At 37.4% G+C, this 21,361-nt stretch overlaps 1 protein-coding gene across 1 annotated transcript in view; it reads left to right on the forward strand.

Annotated features, from left to right (window-relative positions):
* Nucleotides 1-21,361, forward strand: part of IQCM (IQ motif containing M) — a 317,441-nt gene that overhangs the window by 64,002 nt on the left and 232,078 nt on the right. The window contains exons 2-3 of the mRNA XM_054595688.1: nucleotides 12,193-12,341; nucleotides 12,607-12,675. Coding sequence (XP_054451663.1) covers nucleotides 12,193-12,341; nucleotides 12,607-12,675 — 218 coding nt within the window. The remainder of the gene's footprint in view (nucleotides 1-12,192; nucleotides 12,342-12,606; nucleotides 12,676-21,361) is intronic.

A 21,361-nucleotide genomic window follows, 5' to 3' on the forward strand; every position in this document is an offset into this window, starting at 1 on the left:
GCATCCCTGGTGTTTTTAGGTGTCCTTTACATAATATCCAAGGCTTGTTTTTATCTTAGTTGTTATTTCAAAAATGTGTTCCATTAAAAACAGCTTTCTTTTTAAGGTGCCCACAATATAATACTCAAGGTGACGTAGGGCTATTGCAGGTTTAAGTAAAACTATATAAACAGCCTCAGTTTCAGACACTTCCCATTGGAATTACTATTCGAATCAGTAACACCTGAGAAGAACGACAGTATGGAAAATGCTACCTTACTGAGCAATATTACCACGTTATTTAACCAATTATTTTTAACTACAATTTACATTCAATATTATTTTATATTAGTTTCAGGTGTACAGCATAGTGCTTAGACAATCAGATACTGTACAAAGTGATCCCTCCGACATTTGCGGTCTCCGCTTGGCGCCACGCAGCGTTATTACAATATCATTGACTGTATCTCCTATTGCCCTGTTATTTTTCAAGATGCTTCTTGCTTTATGCTTCCTTTGCTTCCTCAGACTGGTCTCTCCACGTCCAAAACTCCAAACTGGTAAATCTTGCATCATTCTGATTCACTCACTCATGCTCTTGTATAAATGTTTGTTTTTTTCCTAATTATGAGAAACACATTATTAAAGAAAATTTGAAAAAATACAGGGAAATTTGAATAAAATATTACTCATAATCATGATCCAGAAATAAAAATTTGTATATTTTTATTTTTCTGAGTGGTATGTGTGTGCATATGTATGAAATATAGTACATGTAATATAGTCAGAAGTGTATATCTTGTGCTTCAGTTTTTCTGTTTAAATCATATTTTCATCATTTCTTATTCATTATTTTTAGACACAATATTTAAGCGCTACATATTTCATGTATTTATGGTAATATTCCATTTACTTATTTAACACTTTTGCTATTTTTGGCCTTTAAGTTGTTTCTGTTTTTGTGACTATGAATGATCCCATAATAGACATATTTATATACAAATGTACATCTCTGCATCTGTGATTATTTCCTTTGAATAGATTTCTTGAAGGATTATTAGATGAAAAGACATGGATATTTCCTAACTTTCAGAGTAATCTCTTTAAAAGATAGATTTGGTTGACTATGTAGCTAATTATCCAAACCATGATATTTTTATCAGAACAAATATTAAACTGGAAAGAACTGGAATAATGGGTACAAAACTGAACTAATTGAAATGGAATATAGGAACATGTTACTAAAAGAAAACATGGCCCCAGCTGGTATGGCTCAGTGAACTGAGTGCCGGCCTGCAAACCAAAAGGTCACTGGTTTGATTCCCAGTCAGAGCACATGTCTGGGTTGCTGGCCAGGACCCCAGTAGGGGACATGTGAGAGGCAATCACATGTTAATGTTTTTCTCCCTCTCTTTCTCCCTTCTCTTCTCTCTAAAAATAAATAAATAAAATCTTAAAAAAATGATTTTTTCCCTTTTAATTTAAGATTCCTCCAATGCTACCTCCATTAGAACTTTAAAAATTTATTAGCATGACTGACTATTAATAAAGGTAATAAAAGTATATTGTCAAAACAATTCATTATCAAGCACAAGAATTTATGCTTTCTTATTCATCAGAAGTCTGTTTATGAGCAAATGCAAAGCTACATTGAGTGTTAGAAATCACACACACACAATTTAGGACTGACAGTGTAACTCCATTATAACATTATAAATAGGTCTGAACATAACACATTTCAGATCATTACTATAAAGAGGAAGCCTGAACCAAGTAACTAACCAACCAGTAAATAAGGGATAAAAGAATTTTATTAGTCTATAAGTCTTCCAAATAAAATGAGAAATTCCACTCTACTATGAACTATTTTGAAGCTATAACTCATAATGAAAGTGAATAAATTAATTAGCTTGTAATAAGATGAAATTTTAAGAGGCAGTATAATATTTAAGTATGACAATTATTTTAATGCAGTCTTTTGCTTACTTCAGGTTTAATTTGCTATTCTTTTTATTCTACAAATATTAATCAGGTCAAGTTGCTTGATAGTGCTATTTAAGTCTCCTTTACTCTTACCAATTTTCTGTTTATTTTGTCTATTAATTATTGATAAAGGGATATTGAAGTCTTCAACTATAATTGTGTATTTGTCTTTTTCTCTCTGAAGTTCTATCAGTGTTTTGCTTTGTAGTTTGAAGTTCTGTCATTAGGTGCATAAACCATTAAGATTGCTATGTCCCCTTGATGAATTGACCCCTTCTAAAGTGCTTGATCTAAATAGTTTAAATTATCCGTAAATACTTTTCTAAATTTAGTCTCAGATGCTGCAAAGAATTCAGTTGTCCTGATGCATAAGTTACATAAAGTGCCCAAAGGCTCCAGTTTGTCAGCTGTTTTGTTTCTAACTCTTAGTGCCAAGTAATGCCATAGAGGATTCACAAATCTTAGCCTTCAGTAAATATACCATTTAACTGCCAAATATCATGAATGTTTTCTTAATGACTCTTGGTTTCGGTTTAAGTGCTTCTGTTGTGGAATAACCTTACTCTGATTAGGGGTGGGGAAAATATTGGGATAATCCCATTATAGACAGAAATGTCACAAACTGGATTTTACATGTTGAAACTCTTGGCAGCAGATATCCAAGCTCCCAAGGGGTGTGTGGGCTGTTCAGAAAACTGATCTTACATAGGATTTTATTTTAACTTTAAAATGCACTTGTCCAGAAATTTTTAAAGTGATACAACCAGATATTAGTATAATATTGCTACTTAAATTTTTTTCTTGTTGACTATTGGTACTTATTGGTATAATTTATTATGTCTGTAACAATTCAAAGACAGTCTAGAAAATCAGATGATTCATTATCAATGATCTATTTAGTCAGTAAACATTTCAATTTCTAACCCTGGTTTTGTTACCACAGAGACTGTGAAGTGGGCAAGGTCACTGCCTCCTGGTACTGCAGTTAATCCAGCTTCCGAATTGTAGAGAGCCTCGCAATGATGGTGAAATGATGTGCCTGCTGAAGGCACGGTCACTGACAGTATACGCTGTCCACTCCTTCGTATTTGTGTGTGTCTGTGAAATAAAAGCTTAATTGGAAACAAAATGCAAGATGGGTGAAAAGAAGCTCATCTCCTGCTGAGTTATCTATCTTTTCTAGGAACTTTGGGAGGTGATAAAATACTTACATCAAGGCTATGAATGACTTTTCTTGAGATATGGGACTATTAGTCACACTCATTTTATATACATTTATCTAGGCCCATATAACTAAAATTGGGCCATATATGTAACTTCAAAGTAGGTTAAATACCCTAAACTCTAAAACAGGTCTCCTTAGTACATGTACATTTCTAAAAGGCCATGTTATGTTGCCTCTTTTACTCTTTTTAAATGCATCTGGAGTCCCTCCTACATTCCCATTTATTCTCTTATTTTTCAAAAGACCAGTTATACATAGAGATTTAAATTCTTCAAAAACCAGTTTGTCATCTTAATTACAAAGACTAATGATCAGCAATGATGATAACACAGTTCAACAGACCATTTAATATTCCAAACTGAAAACACGTGGTAACAATACTGAAATTTTCACTCTAACATAATCAGTAGGGAGAAGATCACAGGCCTTCAAGTAAGATGTACTATTGAAACTAGAGTGAAGTTCAGGAAATATTAACCCTTTGAGACTAATGCTAACACTATGCACGGGTGGAATTTGTTATTTACAGCCATGTCTTTGAGAAATGACTCATCTAGTGTAATTTTGAAATGACAGGAGCTGAGAATGACACCTGAAACAGACATAGCAAAATATAATTAAATATAATAGAAGAAAAACATATTATGAATATATTTTGAAATGAATAAAAGAAACAGTGTTTCATGGATCTTTGAATAATCAGTTTCATAATAAGAATTTCAACAAAACCACAAAAATCTATGTGTTCCAAGTTTTCTCAGGCAAAATGGCTTCCAATTTAATGTTCTGATAGTAGTGTTTGAGCAATGTCTTTCCCCATGAAGATCATATTATTTACCACAAGAAATGGAGATATTGCCATTTTTGTTTTAGATGATTTTGGCTAATGAAAATCATTTAATTATATTTTACTTCTTCCTATTCTCTCTTTAAAAAATTATGAGGAATTCATGTTGTTTTTAGGAAAATTGAATGAAAAGAAAAAGAAAAAAGATCATGAAATTGCTTTGCAAATTTATTTGTATTTTTTATAAGATAGATCATTCCATATATATCTTGAAATTAATATTTGTTTTTGTTAATATCATTAGGTAAAATTTCAATTAGCCCTAGTTAAAATAATGAAAAATATTACTATTATGAGCGTAACATTAATCTTTTTCTTTCACATCGTTTTTTGTTAATGTGAAAAAAATGGCAGCTGTGATACTACCTGTAAAAATCAGGACAGTCTATGTAGAGAGTTTCTTGACTTGCAAACCTGAAAACTAAATTCTCTACCTATGGGGGTCCACTGAATTTTTTATTTGCTTTAAACATCTTTGTTAAGCTAAGATTATTTTCATAATAATTCTACCAGTTATGGGGCAGTGGTTGCAAAAACTTTAAATGCACTGTGATTTTTGAGCAAACCATAGAAATACAAAAATGGTGATTAACACTGAGCTCTTTGTCTTTTTTCTTCTCCTCTTCAAAATTATTTCATCTTTGTTTTCTCTCTCGCATTCTTGTGGTGTTTGCTGTCTTCTACTCCAAAAAAGAAAATGCCGTCTTTATTTTTTTATCTCTTTGATCCCAGGACTTTCCAGCACATACGTTGCATACGTGTTTAGTCATAATCTAAAATTTACATGGCTATTTCATGGAGAAATACATTTTTTGGTACTTCTAATATATTTAAAGTGGCTTTGAGTTATTAGGTAGAGGAAACATGATGTGTTCCTGTTTGGCAGTTGTCGAATGAACTTCTTTTTATCATTTTCTAGGTTGGTGGCACACCCAAATATCATCCTATGGCCCTCTTCCTGGGTTCTTTCCTGATTTCTGTAACATTCAGTTGGAAGCAAATGTTAAAACAATGATAAGAGATATGTGGCTTGGGGCTTACAAGTTTGTTAAGAAACTGCTCTTAGGATGTAAAGGTTTTACCCAGCTGGGTTGTCTGTGTGCTTCTTTCCGCGCTAGGGGATATAGCAGCGTCCTCATTTAAAATTTCTGAAGTGCTGGAAGTGGGTGCATAGCTTACAAGATAGATGTGGACTTTTTGTTGTTGTTGAGGAAAGTGCATTCTTTCCTAGGCAAATAGAGCACATTTTTTTTTAGTTTTACCACCAACACCACCAAGAACTTTCTGTTCTAAACTCCTTTTCCTCATTTCACAGATTCTTCCAGGTAAAAAAACCCAAAAACGATTCTCTTGCATCGTTCTGTGCGAATTTGTCTTTTTTCCCTTCACAGTGAGAGAGGGAATATGTTCAAAGTTTCACTTAACTTCGAGCTTAACTTAACCAGAGCTTAACTTTTTGAGTCAGAGGGTTCGGGTGGGCTTGAATGCTGGCTCTGGCACCTAGAACTCTTTATCCTCGAGCAAGTTACTGGACCTCCCCAAATCCGTGAGGCCTTATCTAAGAATCAGATTAGCAGCACCTGCAAAGTATTGTTGTGGATCTTCAATAACATCATTATTTAAAGGACTTAGCATCACAAAGGTCATATCCTGGGGCCTTCACATGCCAATTACTTACCTTTTTGACCATCTCTGAAGGCCTAGTTTAGGGGAGGACAACCTCAGCTCTGTGCTTCTCCAAGCCTCTTTCCTCCTTTAGGAGCCTCTTAAAACCCATCTCTTCCACGCATTTGCACAAGCGCCCTCAAATCAACATGTGAAAGCCTAAGGCTCTGCAAAGATCGCAAATGTCTGTTTTTTCTGACATTGCCAGCAGCATAATATATTATCCATGTTATTTCTTTCTGATGATGGCAGTGATAATGATGGACTCCATAAAAATAGGAAGCCATCATATTTTTAGCATAAAGGCAAATATTAGATTAGATGTAATTATATTTAAATCTCACCCATTGAGTGTACTTGATAACCTTTCTTATTCAACTTCGGACGTTGGTACCAGAGAATGGACTTGGCTCTGTGTGTGTGCATGCACGTGCGTGTGCTCCCGTGCCCCATGCACATGGGTGTTTACATGTAACATTTTACTAAAGCTACTGTTGGCAATTGCTGTACGGATGTAAGGGGAATAAATGGTAATGGAAACAATGCAATAAAAAATTAAAAAGAAAAAAAATTCCTGCAGGTCAAAAGGATGAACATCTCTGAGAACCGCTAATAAGAATAATTAGGAAAGGCGATTTAAATAAAAAAAAAGGAGGGGCATGTGAGGGAATGGGGGAATAAGGGAGTTAAGAAGTACAAATAGGTAGTTACAGAATAGCCATGGGGATGTACAGTACAGTATAGGAAATGGAGCAGCCAAAGAACTTATATGCATGACCCATGGACATCAACAATGGTGGGGGAATTGCCTGAGGGAGTGGGGGGTCCTGGGTGGAGGGAGGCAAAGGGGGAAAAATCAGTATAAATGTAAAAACATAATCAATAAAATATAATTTAAAAACATAAAATAAAAATAAAAAATAAAAAAAGATTTTGGTATTTGTCTGTTAGAGGTGGTATAAATCTCTGGAGAGAGCCTTATCCTGAATTACAACTGAATAGGCTTTTTATAAATTAATCTCAACTAGAAATTATTTCTCTAATCCCTCATGTGAGACTGTGCCTAGAACTTATTACATGACAAGGCAATTAAATATAATTCTCCTGCTGGCATTGATTGCCTGATAGAGAGGGCCAGGTGAGCCTGGCCTGCAAGATCAAGGTGCCCTTAGAGCACAGAGACACTGCAGCCTTTGTCTTCAGCACGCACATCGTGTTGTGAAGGGACTGCAAGTACCAATGTCCGTTTACATGAGTTCTGTAGTGCTATCTCACAGCACATGAACTAAACTGATAACTATTTTTTATCAAGATTTTGATACGGTTTGTTGTGAAGCATGCTGCTGTAATTGTGAGGTGATTTGAATATGAAGCCTGGAAGAACGTAACTTTATCCCCCAGAACAGATCCTCATGTCGTTTTTTAAGCCACCTTCCTCCATCCAGCTTGTCACTGAAGAGAAGGTTGTAAGGCTGACTTTGAGAGATCATGCTCCAAGCATGATCTTGTTCTGTTCATTACTTTGATTCTTAAATTTCCCCATCAATGAAGAACCTCTCCTGTCATGTTATTTAAGCTATTGGATAAAGATATATTTTTCAAAAAAAATCACCACGTAGTTTTTCTTAATATTTTATTTAAATTGTGTTTGTATATCTTAACTAATTGGTTCTTTTTAAAAATTGAGATATAATTAACATATAACATAAGTTTCAGATATACAACATAATAATTCAATATTCATATAGATTGTGAAATGTTCATGATAAATCTGGTTAACATCCATCACCATACATAGTTACAGTTTGTTTCTTGTGATGGGAACTTTTAAGTTCTGCTTTCTTAACAACTCTCAGATATACACTACAGTTTTATTACGTAGGGTCACCATGCTGTGCATTACATCCCCGTGACTTATTTACTCTGTAACTGAAAGTTTGGACTTTTTGAACGATCCATTTGGTCCACTCTGCATCCCCAGCCTCTGACAATCACCAGCCTGTGTGTGGAGTTTGTTCTTTGTTTTAGATTCAGCAAAAGCATACACAAAGCTGAGGAAGGAGGAGAGCAGAGGGTGGTGGAGGTGGGAACAGGAAATAAGGAGCTTGCGTCCCTTGTGTAAGTAACAGCCTGGGCCTTAGAATTGGACCTTTGGATTGTAAATTATCATATCATTTTGTGAACATTGACACTTTGATCAAAAGAGGAACATGGATAGATCCATTTTTTAAGGGAGATCGTTATGATTTTTTTTATGTTGAGCAATGAGGTCATGTGTGAAGGAAGAGCTGAATTATGTATTATTTAATGTTTGGCTCCAAACACATTAAATTTCACCACCTGGCCTATATATTGGCATTCTTGGTCCAAGGAATTGACAGAATAGTAACAGTTCTACATTTTGCAATTTTAAGGATACTAGGAAAACTTGTTTTACATAGCCTTAGCAAAATTTTCTGCCTGCTAATATTCTTAAAGGCATATTATTTCTTAAAGGCAAGAGATGTACCTCCCCCTATTAAAACACAAGAGCATTTGGGCAGAGTCTGAGAGCCTTGGGTGGGGAAAGAGGATCTCCAAGGGGCAGGGGAAGGCTATCTCCAAGAAGAACTTTTCTGGAAGAATATTTATGTGAGCACTGTTTTTTTTGTTGTTGTTGTTTTTACTGACTTCACATTTTTACTTACCCCTGTGTTGATAAATCTCGTACATATGTCTAAAATAAATAAGTACATACATCCATGTAAATAAAATATACAAAAACAACACACCGAGTTCATTGGTAGATTTGACATAATTTTTATTAAGGAAAACTTTTATTAAATAAAAATGAAATAAAATAATCAGTGTTTTAAAATGTATAAAACAAATGAAATCAGGACTGTGACCTGTGGTAGGAGGTTGGGTTAGGGGTTCCTCTCTAGAGAAAGATGAGCTGGGCTTTCTTAATGAATACCTGATTTCTGCTGATGAGCTCTTCAGATGTGTGAGAACAACGAAGTTCACTTTCAGCCTTCTGCTATATTATTTAACCTTGTATAATAGTTCTTAATAAAGTTATTTTACTCTAAATTGATTTTATTTTATGTAATGCTACCGTTTTTTTTTAGAAAAGAAGACATTGTACTTGAAGAGCTAGCACATGATTACTTCATGCCGCTCTTCACTTGCCTCTCACTTTAGTGCATTTCTTGCTCCTCTCTGCAGTCTTTTTTTCTTATTCTCTGTGATTTCATTTTCCATGTAGGATTCAGCGCCTCATGCTGCTCTTGGTTGTTTGAGTCTTCTTTATTGTCCTGCCTTACCTGGAACTGTTTGGTTCACCCAGCGCCCTAACAAATCTCTTCTCTCCCCATCCTTTTTAGCCTTCCTTATTGTTCATAATATTACTAACTAATCCCTCCCTCCCTCCCTCCCTTCCATTGGTACCTAGAAGCTTGTATATTTTGTCAATATTTTCAAAGAAATTGCTTTTAATTTTGTGGACAATCTCTACTGTTTCATTTTTTTTTTTGCACTTGTTTTCTATTCTGTTCATTTTGCTCTTATCTCTGTTAGTCTCTTCTACTTTCTTTGAACTTAATATTTTTTCTTTATATCAGGTAAGGTTGAGTGCTTAACTATTTTAAATACATCTTATTTTGTTTTAATAAATTTACGTCTCTATCCTACTTTGCCTTAATTCCACAGGTTTAATTTGCTGTCTTTTCATTTACTCCACATTATAAATATTTCATTTTGATCTACCTATTAATCAGGAGTACAGTTTTAAAAAACTATCTTTATTGTTGATTTTTAACCTAAAAATAAAATGTCAAAATGAAAGCACCAAGCATTTATTTGAGATAAAAAAGAATTGCAATTTTGTGGAGCACAGTTTCAGGCAGATACCCAAACAGCATTCCAATTACAGGGTGAAGACAATGGCCTTTTATGAGAAAAGGAAGAGAAATAATTCCATGAATAGAAGGAAAGAATTTCTGTTGGTGTTAAACTGAGTTCCTCTTTAGCTATATATAAGTGGATGCTGATTGTATCTTCTATCTCATCTACCATAATCATCAGTCCTTGTGCTGAGGCTGTCTGCTTCCTCTCAGCCTTGCAGACAATTGCTTGTGAGACAGTGTTGGTTTCTGATTCACAGTGTCGTAGTTGCCATTGGGTTTCCCATTCCAGAACCCGGCCTTACATTCCTTGGGGCTCCTGCCTCTGTGACGGTGACACTGTTTCAAATCCTGCCTCTGACCTAGTGGCTGGCATGGCTGCGTTCTGATGGTGAGATATGTCTGTATGCTCTGCCTCCCCAAGAACGCAGCTTACGATAAGTCCTTGCTCCAAGCAGCAGTTGGAAGTTGTTTGCTGTGCTTTCTCTCCTTTGATGGTTTTTAGCAGGCGTGGCTCTGATCCCCAGCCTCACAGGGGGGTTGTGCTGAGTCCTGGGTATCCCCTGGAGCTGAAGTCCAGGTTGCCTCCGCCTGTGCCTGAGGCTGGGAGAGCACACACAGCGTCAGTCCCTCTCCACTCTCCATTTGCTTTCTCCTTCTGATTCTAGACCATGACGGACAGTATACTCCTCACTTATTTATGCCTGTCTCATTCCTTAGGGAAAAGCATTCGACCAGATATTGGGGAGAAAAAGATAATTGCTTTGATATTTGTTGTTCAGTGTGTTATTTCTCCCAGGGGTTTGTTTTCCTAGAAGGACATGAATGCTAGATGTTTGACTGTATGCATCAATGGCATGGTAATTATGGATATGTTTTAGCTCTTTTGGGGATTCTTCATGTTTCTAAAGTTATCCCATGTAGCAGACAAAATATGAAGGGGGACACCCAAAATCCCTGGAATTTATTGATAAAAAATTGTGTATTTATTCTTAGCTGTTTGCCTTCCAAGTACTCTTTATTTGATGCGATATACCTATCAAGACAGTTGTCCCACTGCTCCAAACAGTTTTTGAACTTGTTGATTTTGATTTTGATGCCTTTTAGTGCTTCTGCTGTTTTTTGTTTCACCTCTTCTACACTGGCAAAACATTTCCCCTTGAGGACTTTCCTCATCCGGGGAAACAAACAAACAAAAAAATTGCTTGAGGTGAGGCCATGTGAATAGGGAGGGTGGGTCATGGGGATCATGCCATTTTGGGTCCAAAACTGCTTAACACTCAGCGTGGAGTGGGCAGTTGTGCTCGTAAAACACCCATCATGAAATGGGCAAATGCGTTGAGTCTTCCAAAAAAATTCACTGAAGCTGAACGCAGCCTCTCACAAGAACGCCAGCTGGTGCACTGATACAGATGGGTTCCTAGAACACTCACCTAATGGTGGAAGCCTGAATTATAAGTGGCCTGTCCTCCAGAAGATAATTCTATTTCTTTTGGGGGGGGTCCCTCTTTGTACACTTATTATCCTTTATCCTTACTTCCTCTTTCTTATTTTATAAAAAGTCCTTTATAGAATCCACATATACTTACAGAGTCAAGTAGAATGCACTACTGATCCCTCCAAGTGGTCGTGGCTCTGGAATCCCCTCATTTCTTATTTGATTACGTTCACTGATGTGGCCTTGAGGTACTCTCCTTACTTCTTAATGATCTCTCTCTATGCTGTTCCCAGTCTCTTCAAGTCTGCTGCTTCTCTGGTTTCTAGAAATCACTCTTACTTGTTTTTATTTTTCAAAATTATATTTTATTGATTATGCTCTTAGAATTGTTCTAGTTTTTCCCTTTTTGCCCCCCTCCACCCGGTACTGCCCACTCCCTCAGGCAATGCCCCACTATTGTTCATGTCCGTGGGTCATGTGTATTAGTTCTTCGGTTGCTCCATTTCCTGTACTGTACTTCACATCCCCAAGGCTATTCTGCAACTACCTATTTGTACTTAATCCCCTCATCTCTTCACCCATTCCCCACCCCCCCTCCCATCTGGCAACCATCAAAACAGTCTCTGTAGCCATGGTTCTGTCTCTGTTCTTCTTGTTTGCTTAGTTTGTTTTTTATATTCAATTGTTGATCAATATGTATTTTTTGTCATTTTATTGTTCATAGTTTTGATCTTCTTAAACAAGTTCCTTTAACATCTCATATAATAATGGTTTGGTGATGATGAACTCCTTTAGTTTTTTTCTTGTCTGGGAGGCTCTTTGTCTGCCCTTTGGTTCTATGTGATAGCTTTGGTAGGTAGAGCAATCTTGGCTGTAGGACCCTGCTTTTCATGACTTGGAATATTTCTTGCCAATCCCTTCTAGCCTGAGAAGCTTCTTTTGAGAAGTCAGCAGATTGTTTTACGGGAACTCCCCTGCTTTTCTAGAAAAATGAACTGCTTTTCTCTTGCTGCTTTTAAGATTCTCTCTTTATCTTTAACCCTTTGACATTTTATCTTGGGGTGGGCCTCTTTGCATCCATCTTGTTTGAGACTCTCTGTACTTCCTGGGCTTGCATGTTTATTTCCTTCACCAAATTAGGGAAGTTTTCTTTTATTATTTTTTCAAATAGATTTCCAATTTCTTGCTGCTTCCCTCCTCCCGGCATGCCTATGATGCAATGTTGGACCTCTTGAGTTTTATATCTCCAACATGGAAAGAGACCTCAGAGGAAGTGACAGATATGGAAATGAATGCTTACCGTGAGGAGGCTCAGACTAGGTGCTAAATGTTTTCATATGTTCCTTCATTTGGTCTTGCAGCAGCACTGTGATGTTAAAGAGGATTATTATTCGTAACTTACAGGTGAAAGAGCTCAAGCTGCAAGGACTCAGGGTCTTCAGTTTTAAAACCAGTCAAATGCCAGGCAAACTGGGACAAACTAGTCCCATGAGGTGGTTTGGAAGTGGAGAAGCTGGACTGGAACTCAGCCTCCTTGAGACTAGGGTCTTTGCTCTTCACCATGATGTTCTATTGTCTCCGTTAGAACAAAGTCGGAAAAAGGACTGATTCAAGATGAAAGAGTTCATGCAGGGGAAATACTGATTCCTGGAAGGTATTTTGTCAGGGGAAATTGTGCTTTATCAGGAGCCATAAGACCTGAATCTGGGTCTAGTTCATTCACAAACTCAGCATCGAGTTGAACAAACCACATCCCTATGCTGTTCTTCCTCACGCATACAATGAAGGGCTAACAAGAACGCCATTCCTGGGACTGTGTACAATTTTAAATTAAAAAATTGTATTACTTGAACTTGTTCCTTAAACAGAAACTCTCCAAAACCATTTCCTAGCTGATAAATATGAGCTAGTTTTTACAAGGTCCTTGAGAAAAAAGAAACCTGAAAATAAGTACCAGGATTTACCATATTTAATGATTTTGCTTAAATTTCTAGATCTAGCTCTTTAGCATTAGTATTTCTAAGCACAGCAAAATTCCATTGCAACAGCATAACAGTTTTGGACTTTAGTTTATTTTATTAAATTTGTGGTAATTAACTTTATGGTAATTTCATTGTTGTCCTTAACTCTTTATATAATGTCCCAAACATTGCAGCAGGAACTGATTTATAAATTGTTTTTACTCTTTATTGTTAATTTATAAAATGTTAATGGCTTCTGTTTAGCTGAGACAATGTACTTTTATAACAGCACTGTTCATTCTGTGAAAATTATAAGAAAAGCAAAGATACAACATGCCACAATTGTCAGGAAGATATAACTGTGTTGATATGGGAATCTTCATAAGATATTTTGAAAGTATTTCTGATTTAATAGAGTGAATAAAAAATAAGGCACTGCTGCCTTTTTTTGTTGTTGTTCCTAGACACATGTGTTTTAACCAAAATTCCCCCAAATAAAATTCATAAAACATAGCTTTTAATATTTTTAACATTTTATTCAAGAAAAGTCTCACTCTCCCTATGACCTCTGCTTCTAACCCTTTCTATCAGCTTCTTAAGGTTGAATTCAAAGATTGAAGGGGAATTTGAAGTGAGAAAAATGTGGAATAAAAATAAAAATAAATAGAAGAATGTGGTTTTTCTGAAAACAGTTGTGTGTGTGTGTGTGTGTGTGTGTGTGTGTGTGTGAGAGAGAGAGAGAGAGAGAGAGAGAGAGAGATTACCGCTCATTTTGGGCCAAAGTAATTAGATCCTTTTCTCATTTGAATAATTATGATCTTCCTATCAAGGTAACTAGGTGCCTGAAATTAAATAGGCCAAGTTCATTAGCCACACTGCAAAAATCATGACAAGTTACACAGAAAATTTAGTAGTAGTGAGATTTCTAAATAACTATAAAGAACTCTGGGAAAACTAAGCAGATTGTAACAACTCAGGACTTCCTTGCAGGAATTCAAAATCTACTGCTTTTTATGGGGTACTAATTGCTCGGCTAGCCATGTGCTTAGTCTTACGGAAGACATAAATTTAAAAGATTAGCTCCTTTGCTAGTGGGGCTTGCTATCTAGCACAGATATTGTTAGATTTAGCAAAGCCCTATGCTTCATATTCCTTTTGAGGAAGAGTGAGAAGAGCAGAAATGAAACTATAATGATGAGGGTAGTATTTTCATTTTTAATAGGTTACTTGGAAAAACTAATCACTAAAAATTGTAATTTATTGTTAAATATAAATACACGTGTAACATATATGCAGAAAATCACATAGTTTCTTACTGTTGTACCCTATGAATATTCACAAAGTGAACATGCCTAAATAACTATCATCCCACAAAGAAACAGAGCATCACCAAAATCCTAAGAGCCTTTCCTTGTGTCCCTCTTAGACACCACACCCTTTCCCCAAAAGCTACCATTACTCTGTTTGATTGCCATTAATAAGTTTTCTCTGTTTTTTTTTTTTACATCTGTCATTTTTATGCTGGCTTCTTTCTCTCAGGATTTGATGTATGAGAATCATTTCTGTCTTTTTTTATAGCAGGTCATTCTCACTGCTGTGAAACATCCCAGTGTATGAATAAATTGCAACTTATTGGTCTATTGTACTGTCAGTGGATATTTGGGTTGCTTCTAGTTTTTGCTGTTACAAAATAGTGTGGCTGCTGTCATTCTTGTATGTGTCTTTCAGTCCACATTATAAAGCATTTCTATTTCTGTTGGGAGTGGGAGGGCTGAGTCATAGGTGTAGATTGAGTTTTTGAAGATATTGCAAATAGTTTTCCAATGTACAGGGAAATTACCAATGTACACAACAAGAGGCAGCGAATGGCTGTTTCAGCAGCTGTACACTTTTGTTAACACTTAGTATTTTGTTAAAGCCGTTTGTTTGGGTGTATGGTGGTTGTGGTTTTACTTTGTTTCTGTGATGGCCAATGAGTTTTGAGCACCCCTGCACAGGCTGCTTTCCCATTTGAAAACTGCATTTGCAAAGTGTCTATTGAAATCATTTGACTGCTTTTATATACAACTGTCCTTTTCACTGATTTGTAAAATTTATTTATATTGTCTGCATTATGTTACTCCACTTAACCACTGTGGAATGACAGTCTTGTCTAACTAGCTCCAGCCTACCATCCCCTGTGGGTAATCTTTGATTCTCAGTGGCCTTCAGCATATATGTTGGTGCGTGGCCAAATCCTAGCTGGGTGGGGTGTGCGGGAGTGATCAGGTGGCGCTGGGAAGACTCTGAGACCCTCTTAAATCAGAACAGCCAGGCTTTCATCTGCTGTCCTCGCTGACTCCTGAGAAAGAGCTCCTTTAAACATAGGCTGAAGCTGCTCTTTTTAACATTGTGTGTCTTTTAAATCCTTGACTTACAGATGAAGAGGTAGGATTCAGCGAGGTTAAGTGGTTTGGCTTAGATCACTCACTTTGCCAATGGCAGAAACAGGACTGAAATCCCTGTTAGCTTTCTCCACGCTATTCCGAGACTCTGATGTTGTGTCAGTTAGAGGAATATCCTAACGATTCAATTATGTTCTTTCCTTTCCACTTTCCAGCTCTGAGAAATAGATTAACCCAAGTTAATTGGAGAATCAGGCGGAGGTTCCTCCATCAGAAAAGGAGTGTTAGTGCGCATGCTTGCCACTGTTGTACATGGCTCGCAGGATCTCAGCTTACTTGATATTAATGGCCATGAATTCAGAGAGTACCTTATTTTCAACTCATTTATGGTCTCCGACTAATTTGATTCATAATTTTAATTATGTGCAATTATACAATTTTTATTCTTCAGTCATCTCATATACTTTTTTTTACCCATTATTAAATGCCTGATATTGGCTCTGTTATAATGGACCTACTTAGGACTTGTTCCATCTTGTTTTCTTTACCTGTTATTCCTGTTCTTTTCTCATTCCTATGGTTTGTGCTAGCACATCTGACCTAGTCAGAGGGACAGGGAGACTTGGTAGAGGGAAGTCAGTTAGGAAGCAAACCTGGACAATGACGTAAAGGTCCTTGTTAATTTGGAAGAGAAAAAGTGGAGATGAGCTCCCATTTATTAGAGAATATAAACAGTGACAAGGACAGAAACCTGAGTGGGAGGCCAGGGGCTGAGAGGCACATGGGGACAATGGTAGATAGGGACTTGACCCAAAGGGACCAGGCCTGGGCCAGTTTTCTTCTTTTTCTTCTTTTTATTCTGCTTCTGAGTTCCAGAGAACAGACTACAGTGAACAGGGACAGGAGAGAGGTAAGAACTCTTAACCATGCAGTTGATTTTGGAGATTAAGGTCCAGTTAGCATCTCAATCAAAAGCAATAAAATAATAGAGTTTTAGAAAGAGATGGGTTTTTGAGTTATTCTTGCCTAACAATAGGCATTTTACTGTGCAAATGAGGAAACTAAAGTGAAGAGAAATCAAAGCAAACCCCTTGGCTCAGTTCTGGGTGGAGTTGTGGGAAGCCAGTCCTGTATTTTCCATTCATATTTACTCAGTTGCATGAGAGAGAAGAGCCCAGGTTTTATTCTAAATGCACGTGGAAGTCCTGGAAGAGAAATGATGTGATCTGATACACATTTAAGAAGATCCCTCCTTCTGCTGTGTGAAGAGTAAATTGGACAAGGGCAAGAGTGTAAATCAAGAAAGCAGGGAGGTGGCCATTTCAGCACTCTCAGGATGAAATGGTTGTGGCAAGGAGAGGGAAGATGAGAAGAAGCAGATGTGTTCTGAAGTTAAAATGTAGAAGGCTTGATGGTTTGGATGGGGTAGGTAAAAATACAGGATGAATCAAAGACTATGCCTGAGCACCTTGGCGGATAGAGGTATAGTTTTTAATACAGAGAAATGAGGAGGGGGCGAGTGTATGACGAGGGTTAGGAGGATTCAGGTGACGGGATAGTGGGGAAAAATATTGGGCTGGGAAAAATATTGGGCTAGAATAAATTTGGGCTAGATTTGTTCTCATTCACCCTTATATGCACAGTAAAACTGTAAAAAAAACGATGACCTATATCCCTGAGTCGTGCTCAGCGCCATAAGGTGGTTCTCTGTTACCGGGGCATGTTGTTATGCAGGATACCATGACAAAGTCTTATCGGTCATCTGCTTTAGGAGGGATCAGCTAAGGAGATAAGGTAGGGGAATACTGTTTCTGCTTCTGTTTGTCTTTTATCCATATAGAAATGAAATTAAAAATCCTTAGCATTCCTGTAACCCAGGTCAGGGGTGCCTTAAGTTGCATCTACTGGAAGAGAAAGGGTGAAAGGACTTTTTCACAAATGTGCCCACAGAGACATGAGAGGTGAGCCATCTCTGTCCAGCATGCTGTTGCCATAATTACTCATTCACAAATGTTTTTTGAAATTCTTCCACAAGCCAGGCCCTGGCCAAGGCACTGGGAATATAGCAGGGAAGAAAACAATGTCCCTGTCTTAATGGAAATTACATCTCAGAACACGGGTTATGTTAGTGCCTTATTCAGAAACTCTTTCAATGCTTTGTTGCCCATTTCAGCAGCACAAGACCCAACCCTCTGCTTAAAGCAAACAGAGTCACTGCTTGCTGTTCCCAAACCATGTGCTTGAGCTATTTCTCTCATTGCCTGCTTCTTGGTTCCTTTGAAGACAGCCAATCACTCAGGACTGATGCTCAGCACCATAGGGCTGTGCCAGCCAGTATCTAGTTCTAACTGGTTGATGCCTGTGCTGAACCAGTTATTCAACATTTCTTTGCCACCCCTGCACCTACCTGGTGTACCTTAGTTTCTCTCAAACCTTTTTCTAGGTTGCTTTTTTAGTGATCTCATCTTCATTTGAACTCATGGCTCTCCCTTAGATCACAGAGCTCACAAACTTTATGACATCTGGCATACAGTTCTTTCCATTCTATTGAAAAAAAAAATTGAGTTGTGCTTTTGCCTTTTCTTCCAAAAGACATGATATGTCTCTTGTACAACTCAGATACTGCATATGCACTTACTGATCAATCAATGTACCAGGAGGGACTCAGCACACCATAACTGCCCTCTGGGGACTTCAAGTGGAGAGGGACCCTTTCTGCTGGTATTCTGTGTCACTGTGCTCATCTCTAAGTCCCATCCCCCAGGGCCACCTTCCGCCCCCAGCTCCTGTCTCAGAGTCATCCCCATCACGTTGGGTTTGCAGGGACATTACCATGTCAGTGCCCCTTAGGATGCTCGGCTAGTTTTCTGCATGAACAGGACAGCGGAATGTCTTGTTTGCCAGCCAGTACAATGCAGGCTGACACTTTGGGCACACTGACTTAAGGTGGAGGACCAGCTGCTTCAGAAGAGGGTCATTTTTTTATGGGGATTAAAACAAGAAAATGATGGCATGTGAAACACCTTTATTTTTTTTTTTTTCATGTACTTAAAAGGGATGACTAATTAAGCCAGACTAGAAGGTGAGTTCTGACTGTTAATTGCTAAGGGAGGTGCCGTGTTTCTATTTAGCCCAGGTCATTTGTTGAACTAGGCAGATGAGATACATGGTCTATGGTCTTGCTCATGGTGTAATGCTGGCACTTGAGAATTAATCATTTTCAGATGTTCCACATTTGTTATTTTAAAGTTGTTTTTCCCTCTCTGGGTAAAAGCTGAGGAAAAGTGTTGTAGCCTTTTATCTAAGAGCATATGGCTACAGTCATGACTTTCATAGGGCAAAGCTGGCTTGTGGATTTACTCAAATAATCCCCAAATTTTCAAATAGGCCACTTCACCACAGTATGATTGTCTAGTCAGCTAATTGAACAATTATAGTTAGACTTTTAGAACAAGAGGCTCCATGGGGCTTCGTATACAAATAATGTTCCATTTCTAATTATAAAGCTGTGTGAGCACACAGTAGTACCAACATGGTTTAACTGACTTCTTGGCTGCTCATAAAAAATGCAAGTGGTGAGGCCCCACTCTAGACTTTGATATATTTTTAACAGCTACTCATCCAGAGTCGAGGACCACTGGTATAAAGTATAGTTTGGTTTTGGAGGCACTTGGAGTCTAATTGGGAATATAGACCTTCTATTTATAACTATCAATCTGTTTTTTTAGCTTCTTATACAGAAGGATATGAAAAGTTTCAAGTGAGAGTCATGGACAACACAACTACTGTGCTTCAGGGAGGGACAGATTACTGAGCAAAAATAAACTAATGAAATAAGATTGAACTTCTGTTTTAAGAATGATTAGAGTGTACACACAGATATGCGAACAGGGTACTCTGAGTAGAAGACTGGCATGAGCCCAAGCTTGTGTGCAAGCTCAAGGCAAGAGTATGGGGTGCAAGGTATGGGCTAGGTATTAATTGGATATTAGTTGGAAAATGAAAATCAGGTGGCCCTTTACAGGGACTTGGGTCCAAAGATCCAGGCATGAGTTCTATACATGCCACTAAATAAAGTATAGTTCACTTCTCTGAGCTCCAGTTTTCCCATCTGCTTGCAGTGGGACAAAACTTACTATTAGGTTGTTTGGAACCAGCAAGGTAATGGCAGTTGATAAACCACAGAGCCCCACCAGTGCTAGCTGCTATTATTGTCTTTTGGAATAAAAGCTATGGAAGGGTTCAGAGAGGAGGAGTGATGCATAGGAAGTGTTAAATCATTCTTTCTATTTACTCATGAGTGAGTGAAAGAAACAGCTACAAATGAGTAATAACTGAATTATGTACTTACATTTAGGGACTTGGAGCCCAACCTTCAAAAAGAAGAGTGGCCTAGTGCCCCATCATGGCTGCTGCTGAGGCTGAGTCTGATGAGGCCTGTGAGTAGCTCTCTTACCTGCAACTCAGTCAACTCAATGCATAACGCGCGACACTCCAACAGCTTTAAAGGACACTTTGAATTAATTATTAACCTCCAGGGCACTAAATTGGTTGGCATGCCTTGTAAGAATTCATCTCATTCCCTTTATTTAAACATAACCAACTTCTGATTGATCTATAGCAACATTTAACTTAGTTTGTGGCCCAACATGGTATCCATTAGCCACACATGGCTATTCAGTGCTTGAACTGTGGCTAGTGAAACTGAGGAACTGAACGTTTAGTTTTAATTCATTTTAATTTCAATATAAAAACCATAATTCAGTTATCGAAAAACTTTTAATCATGTATGGAGCAATGTGGGTATGTGAATCTACTTTTTTGAGTGGACACATATAAATCTAAATACAAATCCAGTGTTTCTGATAAAAATTTAGTTATCTGAATTGAGATGTATGTAAGTGCAGAATACATAGAGGATTTTGGAGATGGAACAAAAATATATCATTAATTTTTAATATTGATTAATGTTGAAATAATATTTGGAAATATTTTGTTTAAATAAGATATTCTGCAACAATTATTATATTTTATTAAAATTAATTTCACCTCTCTTTCACTTTTAAAATGTGACTACTAGAAAATTTTAAATTACATATGCAGCTCACATTATATTTCTTTCAGAGCTCATCTAGACTTGGCAACACTACAAGTAATCATAAATTTAGGCTTAGGTAGCATGACTGAGAAACATTTTCTGCTGCACACAGAGCTGGGATTATTGGGATTTCCTATTCTGCTACCTCCCCTTGGCTCAGGTGACCCCAGGCAGCATGTAATAAAGGCTGGCTGGCTTCTGTCCATAGCAACCAATAGAATGAGATGTGGACCACTTTAACTCTCTTTCCATTTCGATAGCACAACACATTTTTCAAGATGGAGGAGGAATGTTCTCTAGTTCGTTGTGCCTTTGGGTCATGCCCACAATTACTTAAATGATATTGGAAGTCTCGATACTCAGAGCTTAGAATTCTCCTACTTCTCTTTAGCAACTTAGCCCCAGCCTGAGAAACATTAAGATAAACAGATTTTTGTAAGAGTACCCTGTAAAATCTTCCTGGTAGGTGTAGGAAACCTATTGATCATTTATTGTTGCAAAGAGGATAAAACACTTTGCTAAAGAAGACCAAAGTGGCAAGTGAGGAAAAGTGGGTCTATAAGAGAAACAACTTCAAGCAGGAATGGAAGAATTGGATCTTAATGAGAATGTGTTCTGGGAAAAAAACCTCCTGCTGCCTAAAGGTTTTAGAGATGATGGTCATATGCAACTTGAAGTTTGGGTTTTACTTGGTTCTTTCTTTTTGGAAAGAACTTAGAAAAATGTGTTTTCTTCATTTGTACCTAATGGGATTCAATATAAACTATTTTACTTGAGGTTTCTGTTCAAAGACCCTCTATTCCCTTTCTAGCTTCCACAACAACTTGTCCTAAACTAGTTCAGCGGTCTTAGTTCCAGGCGCCTCCCCCCAGTTTCCTCTCTGACCGCGCTCCCCTC

The sequence above is a fragment of the Pteronotus mesoamericanus genome, unplaced genomic scaffold (genome assembly GCF_021234165.1).
Source record: "Pteronotus mesoamericanus isolate MK-2021 breed Mesoamerican mustached bat unplaced genomic scaffold, CSHL_Meso_final contig_163, whole genome shotgun sequence".
NCBI classification, from domain to species: domain Eukaryota; kingdom Metazoa; phylum Chordata; class Mammalia; order Chiroptera; family Mormoopidae; genus Pteronotus; species Pteronotus mesoamericanus.